At 35.8% G+C, this 24,890-nt stretch overlaps 1 protein-coding gene across 1 annotated transcript in view; it reads left to right on the top strand.

Annotated features, from left to right (window-relative positions):
- Positions 1-24,890, top strand: part of LOC132550370 (serine/threonine-protein phosphatase 6 regulatory ankyrin repeat subunit A-like) — a 59,642-nt gene that overhangs the window by 14,379 nt on the left and 20,373 nt on the right. The window contains exons 3-18 of the mRNA XM_060214422.1: positions 7,180-7,278; positions 11,994-12,107; positions 12,597-12,701; positions 13,175-13,273; positions 13,709-13,810; positions 17,327-17,527; positions 18,258-18,356; positions 18,748-18,849; positions 19,280-19,381; positions 19,821-19,919; positions 20,461-20,589; positions 20,968-21,096; positions 21,560-21,673; positions 21,989-22,087; positions 22,223-22,426; positions 24,570-24,668. Of these exons, the coding sequence (XP_060070405.1) occupies positions 7,180-7,278; positions 11,994-12,107; positions 12,597-12,701; positions 13,175-13,273; positions 13,709-13,810; positions 17,327-17,527; positions 18,258-18,356; positions 18,748-18,849; positions 19,280-19,381; positions 19,821-19,919; positions 20,461-20,589; positions 20,968-21,096; positions 21,560-21,673; positions 21,989-22,087; positions 22,223-22,426; positions 24,570-24,668 (1,896 nt within the window). The remainder of the gene's footprint in view (positions 1-7,179; positions 7,279-11,993; positions 12,108-12,596; positions 12,702-13,174; positions 13,274-13,708; positions 13,811-17,326; positions 17,528-18,257; positions 18,357-18,747; positions 18,850-19,279; positions 19,382-19,820; positions 19,920-20,460; positions 20,590-20,967; positions 21,097-21,559; positions 21,674-21,988; positions 22,088-22,222; positions 22,427-24,569; positions 24,669-24,890) is intronic.

Below are 24,890 nucleotides of genomic sequence, written 5' to 3'. Positions count from 1 at the left end.
GTATATCAGTCAAGCGTGTCACCGATGGGAGGTACAGGACATATATTGAAGCATGAAAACCGATATCTCATCTACCATATGGCCTCATTATATTTTCCTCTTGTTTTAGAAATGAATTTGTTGGCAACGCGGTGATGTATGTCACTCGACATTTGATGTTAGAAATTAAATAAACTCATCAATTCTAGGTAAAATTTTGTTAGCGATATGTTTAAATATCAAGGTAAGCGATGTAGTAAATTTCATTTTGTTAATTCTCGGCCAGCGTTGTGGTGGTTATGCCGAACTCGTTAGAGCAGTATAAATATTGGTTGTTTCCCTGCTGCCTGGATGGGAGCTAATTACTACCATTGATTTCCCACTTACGTCATAAGAATTTAAACACTTAGCCGCTGTTTATGGAATATCTCTCGATCTCAATTCCGCTGTTTACATACTTTCTGTGTAGAATTTTCAAGTAGTATTAGTGCAAATAATGCTCTTAAAAAAGGGAGAAAAAACGCTCAACTGAAAAAACAGTAAAAATAAAAGTCATTGTTGAAAAGTATGCTTGAGAAAGCAGATCGAAATATAGGCCTATAATTATTTTTATGTGAGAATAATAAAAAAATGAGATATTGATGAACAAACCATTGTAATGCAATGTCAATGGCTCACGGGATAATGGAATGTTGTATTTGCTTGTTTGGGTGTTATATCTACAACGTCCACAGATGATGACACTATAACGGACGCTTTAACACTATCATCACACTGAAATGGCAGAATGGGACAATGATACACAGGCAAGGGTATGATAATGATACACAGGCAAGGGTATGATAATGGTACACAGGCAAGGGTATGATAATGGTACACAGGCAAGGGTATGATAATGGTACACAGGCAAGGGTATGATAATGATACACAGGAAAGGGTATGATAATGATACACAGGCAAGGGTATGATAATGGTACACAGGCAAGGGTATGCTAATGATACACAGGCAAGGGTATGATAATGGTACACAGGCAAGGGTATGCTAATGATACACAGGCAAGGGTATGCTAATGATACACAGGCAAGGGTATGATAATGGTACACAGGCAAGGGTATGATAATGGTACACAGGCAAGGGTATGATAATGGTACACAGGCAAGGGTATGCTAATGATACACAGGCAAGGGTATGGTAATGGTACACAGGCAAGGGTATGATAATGGTACACAGGCAAGGGTATGCTAATGATACATAGGCAAGGGTATGATAATGGTACACAGGCAAGGGTATGATAATGATACACAGGCAAGGGTATGATAATAGTACATGGACAAGTGTAAGGCAATGGTACACGGACAAGTGTAAAACAAAACTACACGGACAAGTGTAAAACAGCGGTACACAGACCAGTGTAAAACAGCGACACACAGGCAAGTGTAAAACAGCGGTACACAGACAAGTGTAAAACAGCGATGCACAGACAAGTGTAAAACAGCGACACACCGAAAAGTGTTAAACAGCGACACAACGAAAAGTGTTAAACAGCGGTACACCGACAAGTGTAACACAGCGGTACACAGACAACTGTAAAACAGCGACACACCGAAAAGTGTTAAACAGAGACACACCGAACAGTGTTAAACAGCGGTACACCGACAAGTGTAAAACAGCGGTACACAGACAACTATAAAATAGCGACACACAGACTAGTGTAAAACAGTAACACTGGTCACTATTTACTTTATGTTGGTTACTCTATAAATATACAATACAAATCACGTGAAGCAGAGAGAAATTAATTGTGACCGGTACTTACGAGTTCTATACTGATGATGTTGGGAGGTGTAAACATATATACGAACGTGTATGATATCACCCATTGTTTGTAATGATATGTCAACAGTTGTACATTTTTGTCATAATCCTACAGTTTATCATCAGGGCTCACATTCTGTGTCTATAGAGGGAACCTTGCACACCCAGACACTGTGATAAATATCGAGTGTTTATATTTCTGTTACAATAGTACGAACAACATCACCACAGGAAGTCTGAAATCACAGAAACGTTTTTTTGCTTGTTGTTTCGGCAGAAATCAATTAATTTGCTACATATTTGATCGAGAGTACCCAGAGCGTTAGAAACTGCAAACAGAAAGTCATTGATTTATTTCTCTTATCCTAACACTGAAATAAGTGGATTTCGGGTACAGTCCGGGACAATACATTTATTCTATGTTATTACAACAAAGATCCTATTTTACATATAACAGTCCTTATCTATCTAATTGTAAGCACAATTTTCTCCGCGCATGAACATTTACGAACGTTTTTTATGGTCTTGACCCGAGTTTGGTTATTAATGTCCTAAATTTGAAATATATTTTAAAACAAATTATAACGGAAAACAGCCGTTCAGATTAGTTTAAATAGTTTTCTACATTGTATGATGCTTTCAGACTTAGATGCTGTTAGCTAATTCACACCGATTTTATATATTTAATCATGACAATGAGATGTGATTGTCCTAACCTATAATAATGGGATTACATGTTCTGATTCATCATATGAAGACTTGGTGAGTGAACACTTCGCAGTAATATCTAAGGGTTTAAGTTTGTAATGATAAGACTAAGTATCATTAATTAAAACCAAAATCCAAAATCCAAGATAACAAAAGTTAGCGCCTTTAACAATTACAGTGAAAAATATTCCATTTTTCCCAGAGTGCATTGCGGTTAATTGTGACGAGAACGACAACTCTTGTAGACGTTAACTGTTACTTGGTAGTTGGATGAAAACTACAGAAACGTCTTGCATGGTCCTTGAACAATCTACCGGTATGTTTCCGTGTCAGCTGGAACACCTAATAGGTTATTTGGTGCTTCCGGAAGCATTTCGCATTACTTCATCAAATCTACAGAAAAAAAATCGAAAACACTCACACATAAATTAGAGATTGTATAGAAATATTGATGGAACGTGTAGCGTGTAGTAACATTCCTGTTGATACAGAGAGTCTAAATTTCATGAAGATATGATTATTAAAATTCCATATAACTACTGAATACTGTTAATTAAAAAAATGGCCGAACTGTTGCTTTGACAATAAGCGTTCTGGCTTAACCTAGTTATTTAATCAGGTTATGTATTATGCTTGTATCTGTATATATGGCAACTACCCACGGAAGGCTGTACAGTTGAGTTGGTGCAGAGCACAATGCTGATGGGGAACAGATTTAATTACATGTGATCCTATTGGTTTTGCACTGCTGCACAAATAAATCAACTCATTATGTCCATCCGTCATACTGTCGGAATAAAGCGGACGATATTTGCTCACCAATGTAGCTGACAAAGGTAACATTGTCGCTCTTTTCATTTGCATAGTAGACAGATTGTACTTGCGTCGAGTGCATTTTGATGTTACGAGTAGGATATGAAGTTACATGTTAGAACCACGATCTGTCCTGGTCATTAACTGTGATTGGCGCTGATGAGCCTGACCGACCGTAATATACGCATAAAAGGTAGATGTTTGTGGACAATGCAGTTCACATAGAAGCTTTGAGTCATTCAGATGTCTTATTTGTTATTTGATGGAAAGTGGAACCGACGAGAGATCATCCGTGTTATACGCTAGTCGGCCTGCTCGTGAGTTATCTCCCTTATCTAATGGGCAATACTCATGAATTAGCTCCATTGTTAAATGGTCGAGAGTGGTGCTCATAGGCAACCTTTCCAAATACGATGCGGAGTGTTTTTTTTAGTTATCACTATTGTTTTATCTATAATGCTCATTAGTTTGCCTGGCGGTGCTTGTTCGTTTTGGTTTTGCCTTGTTCTCATTTGTGATGTTACTTACTTGGATTGTCTAAGATTTACATGGTGGATATATCATCGATGAAACTCTATTCCGGAAGACCTTGACTTATTCTCCGGACATCGGACATGAGTTTGAATCACGATTCTGTTTGACACATTGACATTTTCTTTGTTGTTCTTGTTACACAACGGAGTGTTATAGTTATTATTTATCACAAAGTCTAGCCTAGTCTCTCTCTCTCTCTCTCTCTCTCTCTCTCTCTCTCTCTCTCTCTCTCTCTCTCTCTCTCTCTCTCTCTCTCTCTCTCTCTCTCTCTCTCTCTCTCTCTCTCTCTCTCTCTCTCTCTCTCTCTCTCTCTCTCTCTCTCTCTCTCTCTCTCTCTCTCTCTCTCTCTCTCTCTCTCTCTCTCTCTCTCTCTCTCTCTCTCTCTCTGGCGCTGTGTTATTTATGTACTTATATCAGTACACACGTGTGTTTGTATCTAATTCTTCGGAAACATTTCAGTCTTTGACGATAAAATCATTCTCGATTCTCCAGTGTTCACGCTACTGTCGATGTCAATACAGTGCTACTCAATATCGCTCTCTTTAATGAGCGACTCAATATCGCTCTCTTTACTGAGCGGCTCAATATCGCTCTCTATACAGGGCAGCTCAATATCGTTCTCTGCACTGAGTGGCTCAATATCGCTCTCTTTACTGAGCAGCTCAATATCGCTCTTTTACTTAGCGGCTTACTATCGCTTTCTGCATAGAGTGGCTCAATATCGCTTTCTTTACTGAGCGGCTCAATATCGCGCTCTTTACTGAGCGGCACATTATTGCTCTCTTTAATGAGCGGCTCAATATCGCGCTCTTTACTGAGCGGCTCACTATCGCTCTCTTTACTGAGCGGCTCAATATCGCTCTCTTTACTGAGCGGCTCAATATCGCTCTCTTTACTGAGCGGCTCAATATCGCTCTATTTACTGAGCGGCTCATGAGCAGAGAGCGGCTCAGTATCGCTCTCTTTACTGAGCGGCTCAATATCGCTCTCTTTGCTGAGCGGCTCAATATCGCTCTCTTTACCTAGCGGCTTACTATCGCTCTCTACTCTGAGCGGCTCAATATCGCTCTCTTTACAGAGCGGCTCAATATCGCTCTCTTTACTGAGCTGCTCACTATTGCTTTCTTTACTGAGCGGCTCAATATCGCGCTCTTTACTGAGCGGCACACTATCGCTTTCTTTACTGAGCGGCTCGATATCGCTCTCTGCATAGAGTGGCTCAATATAGCTCCCTGCACAAAGCGGCTCAATATTGCTCTCTGCATAGAATGCCTCATTATCGCTCTCTACAGAGGACGATAGTAAGTGTAACCCCTGGAGAACCTACGATTTGATAAAATGGGTATTTCGATCAGGTCTTGTGTGATTTATCAACTATTGCGTATAAAACAAAATTTCATACAAAGTAAACACAAATGTCAAATAAAAAGAAACAAATTCCTTAACACACGTTTAATTGGCGTCAATTTAGGTGATATTTGTCTGATCAGACTAAGAAAGGATACATGGAGACATTCATTCATTGTATCAATACTGGTCGCAAGACAATTATGGGAAGGACAACAAAATACAGTTTACCTTAAATCTTAGGTTCTGACAAAATAATCAATAATCAATCAAAAGGAATAAATATTACAATAATGTTTGGTGTGAATGTTACACAATCACATCGCCATAATTACCGGGGTAGAGATGAAATTTCCAGCTGTGCAGGTTCATATTGTCAGAACTTTGATACTCGGCTGAATATTTACTTACACAAATCAACTTTAAAAAGATCACAGACTGTGTTCCTTTTGACCGAAGTATTGATGTTACAACGGAAAGGAAATGTCAAATAGATTCCGAGATAATGCCTGATCGACAGAATCGATGAATAAACACGACTGGTGGTAGACGCACGACGCTTGTCCAGGATGTCGCGACTCCGGGAGGATAAATCTGTGTTAATCCACAGACTAAAAGTGTCGGAGTTTAAACAACACCGTTACTCCGGCAAACTCCAAGTATACCTATTCCTTACTTGTCATATATTGAATCGATTTGATGTAATGAAAATAAAACCAAAAACAAAGAAGGAGAAGAAGATAATAATAATAATAAAATCTTAAAAATAGGTTAATAAATAAAAACAAAACAAAAACCTCATTTATTCAGTCGCCAAAGTCTTCGGTATGTTTTTGTGTAATGCACAGGTGAAAGAATTGATTGGGCTTCAGCCAACAAGCACGATATTGGCAGATACACTTTAAATCACTTCATGTCGTTGTCAAAGTGCTAATTATATGACATTTTTATTGTTACAATTAATTACCTCTTCCTATTTTTATCACTTAAGGACAATTAAAAGGACTTATCGCCCATTTTGTAATGCCAGCACGTAGCTCGCATGCATGCAGAATTATCGTGATTTTAGGCACATGTAATGTAATGTGGAAAATAACTACTGACAGGTAATTTGCTGTTATTATTTAATCAAAATATGACAGATGGAAGTTTGACAGTTACGTTGTCTGCCTGGATAACAATAGAACGACCTAATGCCAATCGTAAAAGTTATTTGCGGAGTTTAAAGTAACATAATGTTTTTTAATTTCCCCTGGCGTAGCTTCGCAAGCAGTTGGGGTTCGAGCCAAAATAGCACTGCAGTATTAGAGATCCTTTGCGAATGAAGACTTGGTATACCAAATATTATTATCATCGTTATTATAACATTCTTTACGGCCCGTCAACACATAAAAGGTCATTAGGGTCATCCGCAATGTGTTCCTCATATTTTAAATCAAGACAATCAACAGTCACTTGGTAATTATAATCGGTAAGACTGCGGTTCTCGTACCGTTGGCTTCAAGTCGGCATTGTCTAATATGAATTGGTCGGTAACGGTTAAATTAACTGACACTCATCTTCCTAGACATATTCAATTTCAAGCGCACTGTCGCAAACAAAAGTTTGATTTGGTGAACATAATGAGAAAACGTTTGTTGCTCTCGAAGTCAGTCATTAGCAACCAACATATCAATGCTAGCTCAATGTTTCAAAACATACAAAATTGTGTCAATTATACGGAACGAAAATCTCGCTCTGATAAAATCTGAGATTCCCCCGTTCCATTTTTCCGGACATGTGTTCTGCAATTTGCAATCAGGGTACAAAACAACGAGATTCCCGCCGATGAAAAATAAATAAAAAAAACAACTGTTTCTATCAAAAGACCGACGGATCAGTGTATACCGTTAAAATGATTTCCAATCTTCCTAATTTTGATTCAGGACCACTAGCTATTATCCACTACTGTAGCTATTAACTATTAACTGGCATGGTTTCAGGACGATCGGACCGCCCTCCATTTTGCTGCAGCCTTTGCCAAAGATGACGTAGTACGACTCCTTATCAACAGGAAAGCAGATGTCAACTTACCGGGAGGGGTAAGGCATTCTTTATAGCCTGGTCATATTGTCCGAACTACACTCTCTTAATACACGTTCTCATCCACATTAAACAGTAATCATATGTGTAGCCCGACGTTTTACAGGATTCTGGCAATACAGATTTTAAACCGAATTTTATAAACTTGTATGATTTTGAATGTAATCTTTGTTAAACTTTTGTCAATTCCATGTGGCATTCATGTCTTCTGTAAATGTAAATAGAGGTCAGTTTCTCTCAGGTACTTGCATATGGTTGTCTAATAATTATAACTTCAGGAATATATATATGTTTTGTACTAATTGTGCTAATCAAAACAAGTCATACTGGAATTCAAACATGTTGTTTCGTTGGTCAATATTAATGATAGTCTAATTAGATTAATAAATACTGTAGGGGCTTTCAGTTATTGGTACTGTAAAATTAATCTATTTACTGATGATAAAAGAACTTTCATGTTGCATAATTAAAAAAACCATTACCAATTAACTGGTCAAGAACAGAACTGTCCTATATATAGTTTAAGTACACGGTAACGTCAATATCGATTGTTTATATTAGATAATAAAAGCATTTAAATAAAAAAAAATGTTGAACAACTGTATCGTGTCTGTTTAACATTACTACATTCATTCAAATCAGACATAATTAAGGCTGGTAAATTTTCACCTACGTCACACCTTAAGTTGGTTGGCAGGTAAGTCAAGTGTTTGAATCATACACAAAGCTTGAGTCTTCCAACAGCTTTACAGCAATTCATATCAATATATATTTTTTAGGTATGTAATCAAAGTATAACTTCATTGAATATTGTTGATGTTCAACAGTTGTTGTGTTTTAGTCTTCTATTCATAAAATTTTTATTTCAAGAGTTTTACAAGATTTTGTGTTTGGTTTTGCTGTATTAAGCTAGAGAGGCTGGTCAAATGGAATCAAGTAGAATCAGGACAGGTACTCCAAATTACTTTAATTTATGGCCAGCTGCCATATGTTGACTGACAGTCCTTTAAACTGTCCACAGGATACAGGAAGAGGGCCACACCATACCACACATGTTACTCTCCCACAGCTATTTAACATTCCAGTCTAATATTGGCGGTAGTCACATTCCTGGTTTGTTGGTAACCTGCAAGTGAAAAGAAAACATTACAGGAATGATAACATCTGCATGGCCTGTCTCCTCATCAGATCCGGCTCGTGTCTGGACGCCCTGTGGGGTAGAAAATCTCAAAAGCTTTGTACTTTATGTATTTGAGAATCATTGCAATATTTGCAGTTCTCATTTGTCTCATAGACACGTTTTCAAAATAATAACAGATTGAATTATAAAACCTGGTAACATGTTTGTTTGGATTTAATGAAAAGTCACATCAATGCCTCCATACTCTCACCTGATTCTAGAAGGGGCAACAACAGTCGATTGATTCTGACGGGCATTGTTTAGCACTGACATAGATTGGTAAAACTTCCTTACAAGGACCAACATATCCTTCCTAGTGATATTTCTTTGTAAATATATATTTTACATCTCCAAACATGTTTTTTGATGAGAAATATCTTACATCTACTTTTTTTAACATCAGAATATAAGTTTACCGGTTTCTCAGGAAAATCCCTCACAAACAAACCTGCAGTTACATTATCAATAGTGTAGTAGTTTTGTGTAACTTGAGCCGCAGTTTTCCTATTGATTTAGATACTACAGCTAGTGTTAGATTGTTTAAACCTCATACAGGTATGTATTGCTGGCATATGAACCCTTCGTTTTAATGGTAAAACTATGTTTTAACTTCCTGTGGTCAGCTATACCTGTACCAATATTTCCTACCTGTATATTTTGGTTGAAATCTTACTGTTATTGTATATATCTCATGTTTTTTTTCTAAAGTCATTAAATCTTTAAATTTCATCACAACTATCCAACAATAAGAAATTCAGTACCTGTCCATGTTTCCAATTTTCACCTCGGTTACACTCCTCTTACCACATACATCTGTACCTATAAATACCTGTGTTACACTACCCTTACCACACACATCTGTACCTATAAATCCCTGTTACACTATCCTTACCACACACATCTGTACCTATAAATACCTGTGTTACACTACCCTTACCACACACATCTGTACCTATAAATACCTGTGTTACACTCCCCTTACTACACACATCTGTACCTATAAATACCGTGTTACACTACCCTTACCACACATGTGTATCTATAAATACCTGTTACACTACCGTTACCACATACATCTGTACCTATAAATACCTGTGTTACACTGCCCTTACCACACACATCTGTACCTATAAATACCTGTGTTACACTTCCCTTACCACACACATCTATACCTATAAATACTTGTGTTACACTACCCTTACCACACACATCTGTACCTATAAATACATGTGTTACACTACCCTTACCACATACATCTGTACCTATAATACCTGTGTTATCCTACCTTTACCACACATCTGTACCTATAATACCTGTGTTATCCTACCTTTACCACACATCTGTACCTATAATACCTGTGTCATCCTACCTTTACCACACATCTGTACCTATAATACCTGTGTCATCCTACCTTTACCACACATCTGTACCTATAATACCTGTGTCATCCTACCTTTACCACACATCTGTACCTATAATACCTGTGTCATCCTACCTTTACCACACATCTGTACCTATAATACCTGTGTCATCCTACCTTTACCACACATCTGTACCTATAATACCTGTGTCATCCTACCTTTACCACACATCTGTACCTATAATACCTGTGTCATCCTACCTTTACCACACATCTGTACCTATAATACCTGTGTCATCCTACCTTTACCACACATCTGTACCACACACCTTTACCACACATCTGTACCTATAATACCTGTGTCATCCTACCTTTACCACACATCTGTACATAATACCTGTGTCATCCTACCTTTACCACACATAATAATACCTGTGTCATCCTACCTTTACCACACATCTGTACCTATAATACCTGTGTCATCCTACCTTTACCACACATCTGTACCTATAATACCTGTGTCATCCTACCTTTACCACACATCTGTACCTATAATACCTGTGTTATCCTACCTTTACCACACATCTGTACCTATAATACCTGTGTTATCCTACCTTTACCACACATCTGTACCTATAATACCTGTGTTATCCGACCTTAACCACACATCTGTACCTATAATACCTGTGTTATCCTACCTTTACCACAAACCTATACCTATAGATTCCTGTGGTATCAGTAACTCCATCAATATTCCCACCACTGCTCTCTCCTCCTACATCCTTCTCTGAAACAGTCTAGGTACACTTATTAGTTGAATAAATTGATTTATTGTGATTGTCAGTTATTTTTTAATTGCCCAGCCATTATTGGTTGATGAATCAATGTTTAAGATAAAGTTCGAAGTGTAGAGTCAGCCTGACAAAATCCGGTTCTTTAGTGTTATTGTATATATAATGAAAAGATATAGGTATTTAGAAAACACATTGATATTATAACTTGATAGGGGAAAAGTCATATCTTGGTTAAATAAAACATCCAGGTTACTATTGATTTCCATAGCATAAATGTCAAGTAGAATTTTTTCACACAAAATATAACAATTAATGGTATGGTTCTGTAATGGAAATTGTCATGTGCCTTGTAGACTAGACTTAATGCTATCTCTGAGGATATTTTGTTTGACTGGTTAAAAAAAGCAAAAAAAAAACAAGAAGATAAAATTGATAAGAAAAAAAAAACTCAGCTGTCTAAGATGTGTTGTAGAACCGCATGCAGCCAGATATTTTAGGGAGCAATGTGATTTAATTGCACCCAAAGCAATCAAGATAAGGTTATCTTTTTTAACCTGAAAGTAAGTAAATCCTTGACAAGCATGTCAACATTGCAAAGTATGAGATTAACATCATATTCAGTAAAGGAGAATACATTCAGTGAGTAAAGAATTAGTCCACAAGTACCTGGTAGTGTAATTATATAAATAACAATTGTCTATTGTAGTCGTTCATTTGTCCTAGCGCTGACAACAAATACATTTACCTAACATCAATAATAGGGTAAACATTTACAATCTGACAATAATTTGAGGCACATAAATTACCCCAGTTAATTTAACGGAGGAAAAATATCAATTTTCACTAATGTATTGACCAAAGCACTGAAAATCAGATAAATACAGCACTGTTTACTGTATTACAATACAACAAAACATTTCAGGGTTGGGTTCCTTTTTCTTTGTTATAATGTTTCTATAATTCTATTTTCTTTATTTATGATTTTCCCATGAATATAGTCAGAATATTGAGCACCCATCATACATCTAATAATATCACTTTCCATGCTAAATGATCACTAGATATGGTTGAATTGTCATCAAGTTTTCCTAAAGCCATAACAGAACAGCCACCAGCCATCAATGAGAATGTTGAGGTTTAAAGGTCATAATTCTTAAAAAATTGCTTATGCATGATATTATGTCACTGAAAGCAACAGAGTTACCATATTGCTTTAAAATCAGCCTTCAGAAGTTGTTTTATATACATTGTATTTACTTATGTATATCTCTCTAGGTTTCCTCCACAAACTCTTAGCTGCAGATAACCATCTACATAACATACATGGCCTTATGGGATTTCTTGATTGAATAAAAATGTATTCTATTTTGTCATTGACAGCCTAAGGGCCAGTTGCCCTTACATATGGCGTGTGCTCGATCTAGTGGAGCAGTCACTGTAGTCCAACTACTACTCAAAGCTTCCAACAAAGATGGCCGTCTTTTCCCAGACAAGGTAAGAGTTAATAAAAGAATGAGATATCACAGTTATTTTTTTAATTAGGTTATTGAAATATCATAATATTTCTAAACTAGAAAAGAATGCCACAGGACAGAACAATATAAGTCTGTCTCATGCCTATGTATGTCTTATAAATCAGCTGTCACATAGAGAGGTTTGTTTCCATTGGTTGACACTTCAGGCTTCAATAATACATGCATAATTTATAATAGATGTACATGTATGTCATCATATTCATTTTTCTATTTTTCACTCTGAAAGGTATATAATGTTGCTTCTATGATATATCAGAATGAAACTGAAAATATGAGCCTTCACAATCATTGATTACTGCACTAAATAAAACCCACCATGTTTAAAAGTGACAGGTTGAATATGATATCACATGATAGTATTAAATTTCTGAAAAAAAAAGAAAGTGATATAACTCTTCTGAAAACTTAACAAAACTTAGGTTTACCATGAAAATTTTTGTGCTTTTAGAATGGTGCCATACCCCTGTTCCTGGCTGCAGAGGCTGGCAATGTGGCTGTGTGTAAGGAACTGCTGTATCAACATGCTGACCAACAACTTAAGATGCAGCGGAAGGTATGCACTGTGGTTAAAGAAATATTTGAAAATCTATCACTTATAAACTGTGATATTCAAGTCCTGTAAACTCCCATCAGCTGAACAGTTGACCATATACTTTCTGAATATATACACAGTCTTAATCTTTTTGACATACATTGTGTGTACTAGATCTTTCAAAATATATACTATACTTAGGTTGTGTTGACCACAAATACTCCACAATTCTACAAATTATATTTGACTTCTATACTTTCCACATTAATACCTGGCAATAAGTCTATTGTTTATAAGTGAAAAGAGACTGGACAATGAAACAGAGGCACAGCCATTGTGATATTGTTCCTATGTGTGAAAGAGCCTAATGAAACATCTTTAATCTGAAAGAGTATGGAACATCAGATCAAATTAAAAAGGATGCTGGACTTTGTAGAGGTCATATTAGACATTGGCAAATTTTGTTACCTACATGTGTGTTTACCTGTTGGTAGGACAATGGGGATACAGTGCTACACATCTCCTGTCGCCGACGAGACCTAGATTTCGCCAAGATGTTAGTCGACTCAGGTGCACCAGTAGACACCATGAATGTAAGGTTGATTTAGGATCTCCGTACTTCTATCAGTGTCAGTTATAATAATACATCTGATATTGCAATATATTGAACATCCAGAAATAACCGTAAATCAGATGTAAAATTCAAAGAACTTTATAAGAAAAAAACCCTGCATGTTAGAAATATTTTCAGATAATTATGAGGTATATTATTGGAGAGATGGTTATTTCCAAAGTATGATTAGCACCGTTGATACACAAACAAAACTTGCTTTCAAAATTTCTTGAATAAAAAGATATCAAAGTTTCCTAAAAAGAAACATGTACATTTAAATATATTTGTTACTTTTTAATTCAAATTTGTTTTTGAAATCTGAGTGACCATCAGATTCTCAGCATCAGCTGAATGATAGTGGACAATTCAGTATACACATAGATGAATTATGAAATGATGTATTGGTTCTTGACAGGATGAGAAACAGACTCCCCTCCACTTAGCTGCCTGGGAGGGTGATGAACAGATGGTGAAATATTTGTATCAGATGAAGGCAAACCCCAACCTCACTGACAAGGTAAGACAGGCACTCTGAGACACCTGGGATTCAGTGGGATGTTAAACTACCATCTCAACAATGTTCCTCCTCTTTGTATTAAATTCCATTCCATTTAACTATCAAGATGTAAACTTCATCCTTCCTCACACCAATGTAAGGAAGTATGTTTCATCCTTCCTAGAACCATTTAGCAATTAGTTAGTAAATTTCATTCTTCCTAAAACTACTTAAGTATCAGTTAGTAAATTTCATTCTTCCTAAAACCACTTAAGTATCAGATAGTAAATTTCATTCTTCCTAAAACCGCTGAAGTATCAGATAGTAAATTTCATTCTTCCTAAAATTGCTTAAGTATCAGTTAGTAAATTTCATTCTTCCTAAAACTGCTTAAGTATCAGATAGTAAATTTCATTCTTCCTAAAACCGCTTAAGTATCAGATAGTAAATTTCATTCTTCCTAAAACCACTTAAGTATCAGATAGTAAATTTCATTCTTCCTAAAACCACTTAAGTATCAGATAGTAAATTTCATTCTTCCTAAAACTGCTTAAGTATCAGATAGTAAATTTCATTCTTCCTAAAACCACGTAAGTATCAGATAGTAAATTTCATCCTTCCTAACTCCTTAAACTACTATGATATACACTTTTTACTTCTGAACATCATAAAATTATCAGAAAGTTAATATCAACACTTCTATATAAATGAAAAATCAGCTCTCCTAGCATCATCAGAATATTAGGACTGAAATAACAGCCCTCTTAATGCCATTCAACCATGACACTATTTATCTACAAAACCATTAAATTATGGTACAAGTAGTAAACCTTCACACTCTGAACACCATCAAACTACCAGGTAGCAAATGTTAACCTTTCCTTTAAGTACCAGGTATAATGGTAAGACTATCAGTAATTTATATTTTGTTATCCCTCGCCTAACGAAACCCTTGGCTAAGTTTAGTAAACAGCAAATTCTGCACATATTTAATGAGGCTGCTGTGACCTAATTGGCTGATTTCTTTAATCACTCTCTCTGATGCTGCTCTTGGCAAGATATCTTTTGAAGGACTGGACAGATTTTGATGAAACTTGGGTTGGTACACTAGTTACCTTAATCCCTTGCCCAAGTCTGATTAACAGTGAATTCCGTGCATATTTAATGAGGCGGCTGTGACCTGATTGGCTGATTTCTTTAATCACTCTATGGGAAATCTTTCTGTATATTATCTTATGAAGGAATAATAAGATTTTTAGGAAACTTGCTTTATAGACTTATCACCTGAGTTCCTTTTTCAGGTTTGATTATTGGCAAATTCTATGCATAATCTTTGAGATTTCTGTGACCTGATTGCCTGATTTCTTTTCCAGTTTTCCAGTTAAATGTATATATTTTACAAATAAACAAGGGCAGATCATGATGACAATGTCCTTGTTTTCCTTATAGTTGACTGTGATGTAGAAAAATAAATAGTTGTAGATGGAAACATAAAGCTATAACCCTTTGGACTAGCATTAGGGTTAGTAATTCTGGGATAATGGATGTCTGTAGGGCTCACAATATTCCTTCATTCTGATAGGATGTTGAGGAAGGATACATATGTGATATGTTGATGTCATTCTTATGTGCAACAGGATTTGCTTTGTGTATTTCATAAATAGCTGGTCCTTATCATTTTAAATGGATGGATCCTTCTGTGCTGTCTGAAGGAACATCTAAAAGAAACAGACATCTTTTTAGTTACTCTGCTTAAAAACACTATAAATGCTCAGTGCCGCTTTAATTAAAACATCTACAATTCAGTGCAGTACAATAATATAGTTTTAGCTGACTCCATCTTGTGGCTATTTCATTCATCGATATTGGAACAAATTAATTGTTCCACTGTCACATGTATAACTTCAATTGAAATTAGTCACCTTTATTTGTTATAATGAGCTTAATTTACTCTTGTTTATTAAGTGATATTCGTAAATTGTCATCAGCTACAACACTGCACAGTCTCTCTGGTGACTGCATTGCCTATCTAGTGTCAAGCATGTTCATCAAGGGTCAGGCACCAAGTGTAAACAGGCAGAGCTGTGGCACACCTAAGTTGGTGGTTAGAAAGTGTAGAGAGAAGGCTGAGCAGAGAATACTGGAAGTCAGACCTAATCATGTCACAGGCCCAATGAGGGATGAGTTTACAAATAACCTGGGGTGAAATCCACCCCAGAATTTGGTAACTTTCACCCAGGGAGAGGTTTCCTTGGTTAAGTGTTGTAAACTCTGTGGTTGATGTCACACATTACACCAATGATAATAATTGCACCAGTAATGATTGCGGTAAATGTGCCAATCAACCTTGTATTATTTTGTACCTCTGCGTTGTGTAGTGTTTTCTATTTGGCCCACCGTGGTAACACCCTGGTTGCAAAAGTCATTTCAATAAAATGGTCATAACAGAATTGAGTAATGATGACGTCATTTACGACTAGCTGAGCACTGGACACGCCTACAGTAATATACATAGACTTTGTTCAAGTAGATTTCACATTCATTTAGTTTCAATAGGACATTGATGGAAGTCCAATACAAAGAAAAGTGTGGCCTTAGTGAATATCCTGTTGTACTCTAGGTAAACAAAATATCAAAGCATCTTTTAAGTCTGGAAATGAAGCTTTTAAAAAATGTTAAAATAGTATTTGTAGTCAATGTACATCTAAGGAGAACAAAAACTGCAGGAAATGATGAATCAAATCGTAATATTGATTATATCTCACGGGTGCATTATGGTAATCATTGATTGGCAGAAAACATTTCATCACAGGAAGTCACTCATTGTTAAGAATACCATACTTTTAAAAATTAATCATGAAGATGTTCTGTTGAATCAAGAGTGTTTCAGATTTCAATTAAACAAATCTTTTCTTGTTATAATGATGATTTTCATGACAGGACCACAGGGACAGTGAAAAAAAAATTGATTTTTTATTTTATTTCGCTGATGCAGGATATCGTTTCTAGTGTATGTCAATGATTCCACTAGGTTTTTTCATAACATGATTTAAGAAATGATGGGATATGGATTTTATGATATATGGAATAATTAGGAAGGTAAACATCAAAGACATCACTCTGGAGTGATTTATGTATCAATAACAATCTTTTCCCTGTAGAAATAGATCTGCTTAAGTAATTATTAACACCCAGCCATAAATCTTGAAAACATATTTAGATCATTTGAATTACAATTTGATATTGATTTATAAAAGTGGCAGAAATCCTCACTTACTTGTATGTTTTATCTGGTTTGCTGTTCAAAGCTGCCTGATATTGGTGTCGGTATGCAAATAATTTCATCCTGAACAAGAAAAATATCATGGCTGACACATACTAATGGAATAAATGTTATTTCTATATAAGTTATTGTAAGCCATCAAGGTGACTGCTATGTTTCAGAATAAGTTTGATTTTATGTTGAAAGCAACACAGATATCTAATCATTTTGACTGAATTCTAAATGTGTTTCCAGTAAATATTAATCTATTTCAGTTTGACCGTGGTCCAGTGCACATTGCAGCTGAACGAGGCCACACCAATGTGGTTGACCTTTTAGTGGACAAATGTAAGGCATCCATCTCCGCCCGTACCAAGGATGGAAGCACACTCATGCACATCGCCTCACAGTATGGCCACCCAGAAACAGCTCTTGCCTTCCTTAGGAAGGGTGTGCCCCTACACATGCCAAATAAGGTATATCTTGTTCAGTTAGGCATTGAGGGGCCCAGTAGCTGGGTTCTTGGAATACAGAATATAGTGGTATGGGATCTCTATTGGCAAGGCTTGGATCTACACTGAAATATTTGATGAAAATTAACACCTTGTATAAGATCAATTATGACCATTTTACTTTCACAAATATTGCAGGAGAGCACCAGCCACAATTGATTTGTTGTGGTAAATATTTCCTCAACTGACCCTGTTACATGTCTGTGATGGTTTGTGCCTTTTTGGCGTTTGTTTGTGTCATAAGTGTCTGTTGTTGTCCTATCTATTCTGAGTTTGGATTACTTTCTTTCGTTGTGGTATGCAAGCTATGCATATATGATAAAGACTCAGAGCTTTAATTGATAGAGTAAGAAGTCTCTAGCTTGAGCCCCAGTATAGGTAGGGTATTTTTCTTCCCAACTCCTGATACTAATGTATTCATCACGGAAACCTAAATACATATTATGTGATAAATAATTATAAAATGTCAGATCAAGATGTTACCTCTATGCCATTGTTTAATGAGAAGATGCACGTCAAATTCATATTTTGTGCTGGCCTGGATTTATTTTTTTCTAGAGTTATGGCCCTTGAATTTATTTTTTTGACTTGAACTGCACTGTGTCTGATGTAAAGGTAACTGAATTTTTCACAATTCTTCTGTCATTATAAGCTATTATAGGATTCAGCCTGTTTGTGTATTTGGTGTTTTCAGTCAGGGGCAATCTGTTTACATGCAGCAGCCATGAAAGGTCATACCAATGTTGTTCGGTCATTACTGACCAAAGGTGCATCTGTGGACTCCAAAACCAAGGTAAAGGATCATTTCTTACAGAAGTCTATCTAGGGATGTTCATCAAGACAATAAAATCAAAGTGTCTCTTTAGAAAGATTTAGTAGTTTAAGTAGTAGGACCAAATCCTAGACATTTAGTCAAATATATACTGTGATTGAGATAATTTTTTTGAGGATTTCTATTTTGCAGCATTTCAAAGGATGCAATAGATTAAAAAAAAAACATGAATAGAAAGTAATGAACTTCCATAAAAAATACATCTATTTTGCTCAAAGCTTTTGCTGAAGCAGCAAAGAAGAGCTGACAATCATGACCCTTACCCTATTTCTGTAGTGCTGTATGCATGGTGTATAAGGTTCTGTATATATTGTTTTCTGTATACTGTCTCACTGTCCCGTGTTTGTTGTAGGATGGATACACTCCTCTACATCTGGCTGTAGAGTATTGTAAACCTCAGGTAGTACAGATGCTGCTTGGTTTTGGGGCACAGGTTGAGCTGAAGGGTGGACAGGTAAAAACCTCTCTATTTTAGCCTTTAAGATAACATTCCCCATCATTACAGAAGTACACAATATGGTGTGAGTAGAACACCTGGTGTAAGGCCTGTACACATGATCTTAAGTGGTTTTCTTCAGATGATTAACCTTTCTTACAACACTGCATGATAAGGTCATACAGAGGATATGAAAGTAATGTATTGAATTAATATATGTCTTCTCATCATCTCAGGTGTACAATGTATAATAAACAACTAATTTTTAATTGTATCTGATCACTGACTTAATTTTCATGGATACATGCATTAGGTCCAACAAGTTTGCCCTCACGATAGTATGAATGCAATTTATGCAAAATTGTCTAAGAAAGTTCCAACATTCTTGGTGCAATGAAGTGAGTTTATCATTAAAAATTAATGTAATGTTTGGAATTTGTGACCATAGGCTCAAGAAACGCCACTGCACATTGCAGCAAGAACCAAAGAGGGAGAGAAGTGTGGGGAAATGCTGCTGAAAAGTGGAGCCAATGTGAATGCTTCACAAGAGGTAAGTTTCTCCTACAATAAGGATGTGTATACTAGCATAATCTATGCAACTATGCTCTGATCTATTAATAACAAATTCTTTTAAGAGATGTCATATTTTCATAAATGCAGTTTTTGTTTTATAAAGATCCACTCTGTAAAGATATTACTTATCCAGAAGTGCTCAGATTTTTGTTCTTTTTCCTAGGTTCACAATCTGAAACAAACCTATGCATTCTAAATTTCTGTGACTATTTGTGAATTTGAAAATGAGAAGTAAAATTAAGATTTGTATTTAGTAATATCGGGAAGGTGAATTATTGAATTAGTTGAGGTGAAACACTATTTCTCCATATTATTAATCCCTTGTAAAAAACTATATATGATTAGGTAAGGTGAAATGATAAGCTCTCATGTGACCTAGACACAGACTTGGGTAATCCTTGCATTCCTCTTAACAGAATGGAGAAACTGCTATGCATATAGCTGCTCGTTATGGTCAGTTAAAGATGGTAATCGCTCTGCTTGAGGAGGGAGGTAACCCTACACAACAGTCCAAGGTCAGTTACATAATTTAAGTACAAAGACAAAGTCATTTAATTCTACACAATACAATGCCAGGATCAAGATTACTTTAAAAACAAGGTCAAGGTTCATTGCAGAATTTAAACTCAAGGTCAAGGCCAGTTACTTAAAACAAGTATGTGTAAGGTATACAAATGCAGTACCATTAGGTCAGCCAGAGTACCAAATTAAAGGTTAGAGTCAGTTACAGGAAATGGATCAGTTGGCAAGGTCAAGTATCAATTTTCAATGTCTGTTACAGTATATAAATAAATGAACAAGGCTAGTAACACTGTGACAGGGAAAGGTCAAGGTCAGCTACTGTAAAAAACACAATATCAAAGTCATTTACAGTATATAAGGTCAAGGTCAATTATTGTATATTTAATAGTTTAGGGTCATTAAATCTGTCTTCACATTCCAATAATGAAATTCTTTAAAATTTGAGTTATTTTAATCATTAAATCATTAAAGTTGTTTTAAGTTATTTAATTATGATAAAGAAATTGAGATTTGTCATGCATGGTTCTATGCCAGGTTGGTGAAACGCCACTCCATGTAGCAGTACGACACTGTCACCTGGAGGTTACCAAGGAACTCCTACTGTACGTCACCAGACACAAGTCACGCATTGATGCAGTCATGTTGGTTAATCAACACAACTGGGTAAGTTTTAAGTACACATTTGTATCTCTTTTGTCTTTTATTCCTCAAATACATTTGTATTTAAAACTTAATGCTTTATCATTCACAAGTAACCAGTCATGTTTGTAATATAAAGACATATGTTTTACTGGATACCAATATTTGTGACCAGAGAAAATATTTATATGGTGTATATGAACAGGGCTTGTAGGTATGAGGGATGGGGAAGGCAGGATGGTTTAAGTATTTCAGGTGTATATGAACAAGGCTTGTTGTTATGAGGGATAGGGGAGGCAGGATGAGTCTACTGTAAATATGAAACTGAAAATGTGTAGCTCGTAACATTAGCCATTATCTACTTGTATTTAATGAGGATTGTATCTTTTATACTTGTGACAGGAGGGAGAAACCTCAGTACACTATGTGGCTGAACTCACTAAGAACATGGCTCACAGTGAGTTTGAGGACACTGATATCACTAGACTGCTGCTGCAGTATGATGGGGACACGGGGACACAGACTAAACTGGTTAGTATCATATGGTGATTGGTCAATTTGTATATACATTCTATATTCTGATTGGTCAGCTTATATTTACATACCATATTGTCACTGGTCATTTGTATCTACATATCATCTTATGATTGGTGAGTTTGTATTTCCATACCATGTTCTGATAGATGAGTTACTCTGGGACCAAAGATAAATCAGACAATAACTGATCTAAATACATATTATTGTGGAAGGATTCATTGTTTTGAGTAATAAATCTTTACAAATATTATGTATTGAAGGAAATTAAGTTATTTAATTCTGTTCAACTCTTTGAAATTTAATTCAATTTGATTCGTCTTAATTCCTCTCAGTTCACTGCAGGTACTTCATGTATACATAATATGTGAATTAGTCTATACTAATGTTGGAATCATGAAATATATACATTGTACACAGATACTATTTTTTTAGTAACTATAACTATATAATATTACAGACTCATGAATCTCCACTACACTATAGTGCCAGGTCAGGAAATGAAGACATCTTGATGGAAATTGTTAAAAATATCAAAACTAGTGTCCAGTCAGCAGTCAATACACAGTCAAAGGTAAATTATAGAAGTTCAACTGATTGTTGATGGGTGATGAAATCATAGACGTACAACTGATTGTTGATGAGTGATAAAGATATAGAAGCCTTCAGCTAATAAATAAATTATTGAAGACATTTGAATAACATGGTTACAGCTATTTATGTAGAAGACACTAGATGCTCTGGATATATTTATGTTAGCAATAAAAGTTCAACAGACATGAAAAAGCTCCATCGCAGAAATCTGAAAGTAATAACAATCTAACAGAATGTGAGAAATGTCAATCCTTTTAGAGATGTGTCATGTGTTCTTTCTCTTTATTTGTTACAGAATGGATGGTCTCCCTTGTTAGTGGCCAGTGAGCAAGGTCACCTTCAGATTGTTAAGATACTCCTCCAGAACCATGCTCGAGTAGATGTGTTTGATGAGGTATGTAAAAGTACATTAAGATATGTTAATCCTTCTTCAGAAGATAATTCTTTTGTGTTTTGAAAGTTAAGGTCCGATGCGACTCACTAGTTTATCATAAACTATGTTAAGAATTCTTTCTGTTTGTCACTGCAGCATCATGGAAAGGCAGCTCTTCACCTAGCAGCAGAAAATGGCCATGACCTTGTCGCTGATGTCCTACTGTGGCACAAAGCATTTGTCAATGCCAAATCTAAACTAGGGGTCACACCACTCCATCTGGCAGCGCAGAATGGATACAACAAACTAGTGAAACTCCTGCTGGAGACCCATGGGGCTACTATTGATGCCCTGTCTCTGGTAAGTCTGTTGGTTAAGTAGACCTTTAAGGTCATGATTGATGCCCTGTCTCTGGGAAGCCTGTATGTAGAATGAATCTTGTGAGCCACGATTGATGCCTTGCCTTTGGGAAGTTTGTATGTAGAGTAGACCTTGAGGGCCACCATTAATGCCCTGTCTCTGATAAGACTGTTTGCATGGTAGACCTTGAGGGCCACCATTAATGCCCTGTCTCTGATAAGACAGTTTGTAAGGTAGACTCTGAGGGCCACCATTAATGCCCTGTCTCTGATAAGGCTGTTTGCATGGTAGACCTTGAGGGCCAACATTGTTGCCCTGTTTCATTTAAGTCTCCATGTAGAGTGGACTAGGGCCACTCTTGATGCCTTGTCTCTGGTAAGTTGTAATGAAGCAGATCACAGCCTTTCAATAACATTGTATATTCATTTGAAAGAGAATTCTGGTTAAGTCAAATTGTGATTTCAAAACGGGAAAGAAAATAAATCAAAATAGCTATATACTTGAAATGATATTCAAGATATCATGTATAAGTGAAAACTGTGATATTTTAATTGATCTTGGATATTATCGTCAGAAATCTGTGATGACATGGCTGGAGCTTACATTGTTTCCTATTCATCTTGGCCTAGCATTAATTTCAATTATTCTGACACATTTTGAACTTATTATTCCTGAAATCTGTTGGATGAATTTTAGAGTAGATTCCATTTCCCATAAAAAAAAACGGAAGGGGTAATAGGTGTATGTCTTCACAAACACTCTATTGCTCTTCTAGAAATGTAATTCAATAATTAAAGTTTTGAGAACAATATACTTAATTTCACATGTAATTGAGTGACAATTATATATAGGATCTGGTATGAAATTCCATTTGATATATGAATTTATGGAAAAGGTCTGAGAATTTGTCATATTAGTGAGCCTGATCAATTTTTCAAGCAAATATGGTAGATAAAAAACATCTCTACATCAGATTTGATGTCATGTCTACTGTACATCTAAGGTCTCCATTGTTACTTCACGATACCATCTCACGGTTACTTCACAATACCATCTGTGAATCACTCTACATCTATGGTCTCCATTGTTACTTCACAATACCATCTGTGAATCTCTCTACATCTATGGTCTCCATTTTTACTTCTCAATGCCATCTGTGAAGCTCTCTACATTTATGATCTCCATTGTTACTTCACAATACCATCTGTGAATGTGTGGGTAAGCTATGTTTTAATCATGTGTAATATGTAAAACTAAGACTTTGCTTAATTCACTGAAAACAAGGCTATCATGTGATAAATTATCATCTATTATTACAACATAGCTCAAATGTACGATATGTTATTTATACAGATGTCACAGAATATACTGCATTGTTTTATTTTTTGTATGACACACTTTTATGCAGAACAGGTTTTTGCTATATTTTTCAGTGTTGGATATCGGTCTGTTATTGATGTTATGCTTATCTTGACACTGATGTGTTAAATAGTTTTTTATTGGTTTTGTTGCAATCAAATGTTAAGGTGATACTACAGGATGTCATTTGGGACCAATTACGTGACTCTTCACTCATCAAGTTTATGTTTACAAAACATAAACTAATACAAAATATACTGTAACTCTTATGAATAATTAAATCATTTCCGCTTAATTTTTTCAGAGCAAATTTGTTTGTGAAAATCATTTGCATACTTTGTCATTGTAATGATGTCTAGTTATCACTTGCACGTTGCCTTGTAATACATGTATATAATTTCAAATTTCAGGAAGGGCATGCAATAAAATGATAATATACATGCTAGCACTTACTGATGTTGAGTACAGTTAATTGTTGAATAAACTGAGCAAAATCATACAAAAAAAACATTAAAGTGCTGTCTTAGAGAAAATAAACAAATTTTTTCAGAATCAATATTTATAATTCTATGCAAAACCTTACATATGAAAATGAACATTAGATCGTGTATGTTGTACCAGAATATTCTTTATACAGTGTTTCTTGAGAAAAAACAGACACTTAATAGTATGAAAAATGCCAAAAAATTCAATGGATCTTTAATTTGAGAAAAATTCTAACAGACACTTATTGGTATGATCTTGAATTTTTTTTTGATTATTCATATGGTTAACAATTTTCAAGGCCAAAAGGACTCCATTACACTATGCAGCCCAGAACGGTCAGATGGAGGTGTGCAGTACTCTCCTCAAGATGAAGGCAGATGCCAATGCTACAGACGTTGTAAGTTGTAAGCCTTTAGCTACATATTGAACATGTCCTACTGAGGATTTGTATGATTCTGTCCTATACTGCTGCGTCCTCTCATTCTGGAGTCAGCACTGACAAATTGTACTGTAATCCGAACCTAGACGATAATACAGAAAATTAAAATTAATGTATTCATGAACCAGAATTAGAATATTGGTTAATTCCAGCGTTTCAGGTAGACCAATTTGAATATTT

This window comes from Ylistrum balloti, unplaced genomic scaffold (assembly GCF_031769215.1).
Source record: "Ylistrum balloti isolate Yb309-2 unplaced genomic scaffold, AGI_CSIRO_Ybal_v1 Utg370120, whole genome shotgun sequence".
NCBI lineage: Eukaryota > Metazoa > Mollusca > Bivalvia > Pectinida > Pectinidae > Ylistrum > Ylistrum balloti.
The sequence above is the reverse complement of the archived record's forward strand: the minus strand, read 5'-3'. Positions and strand labels throughout refer to the sequence as shown.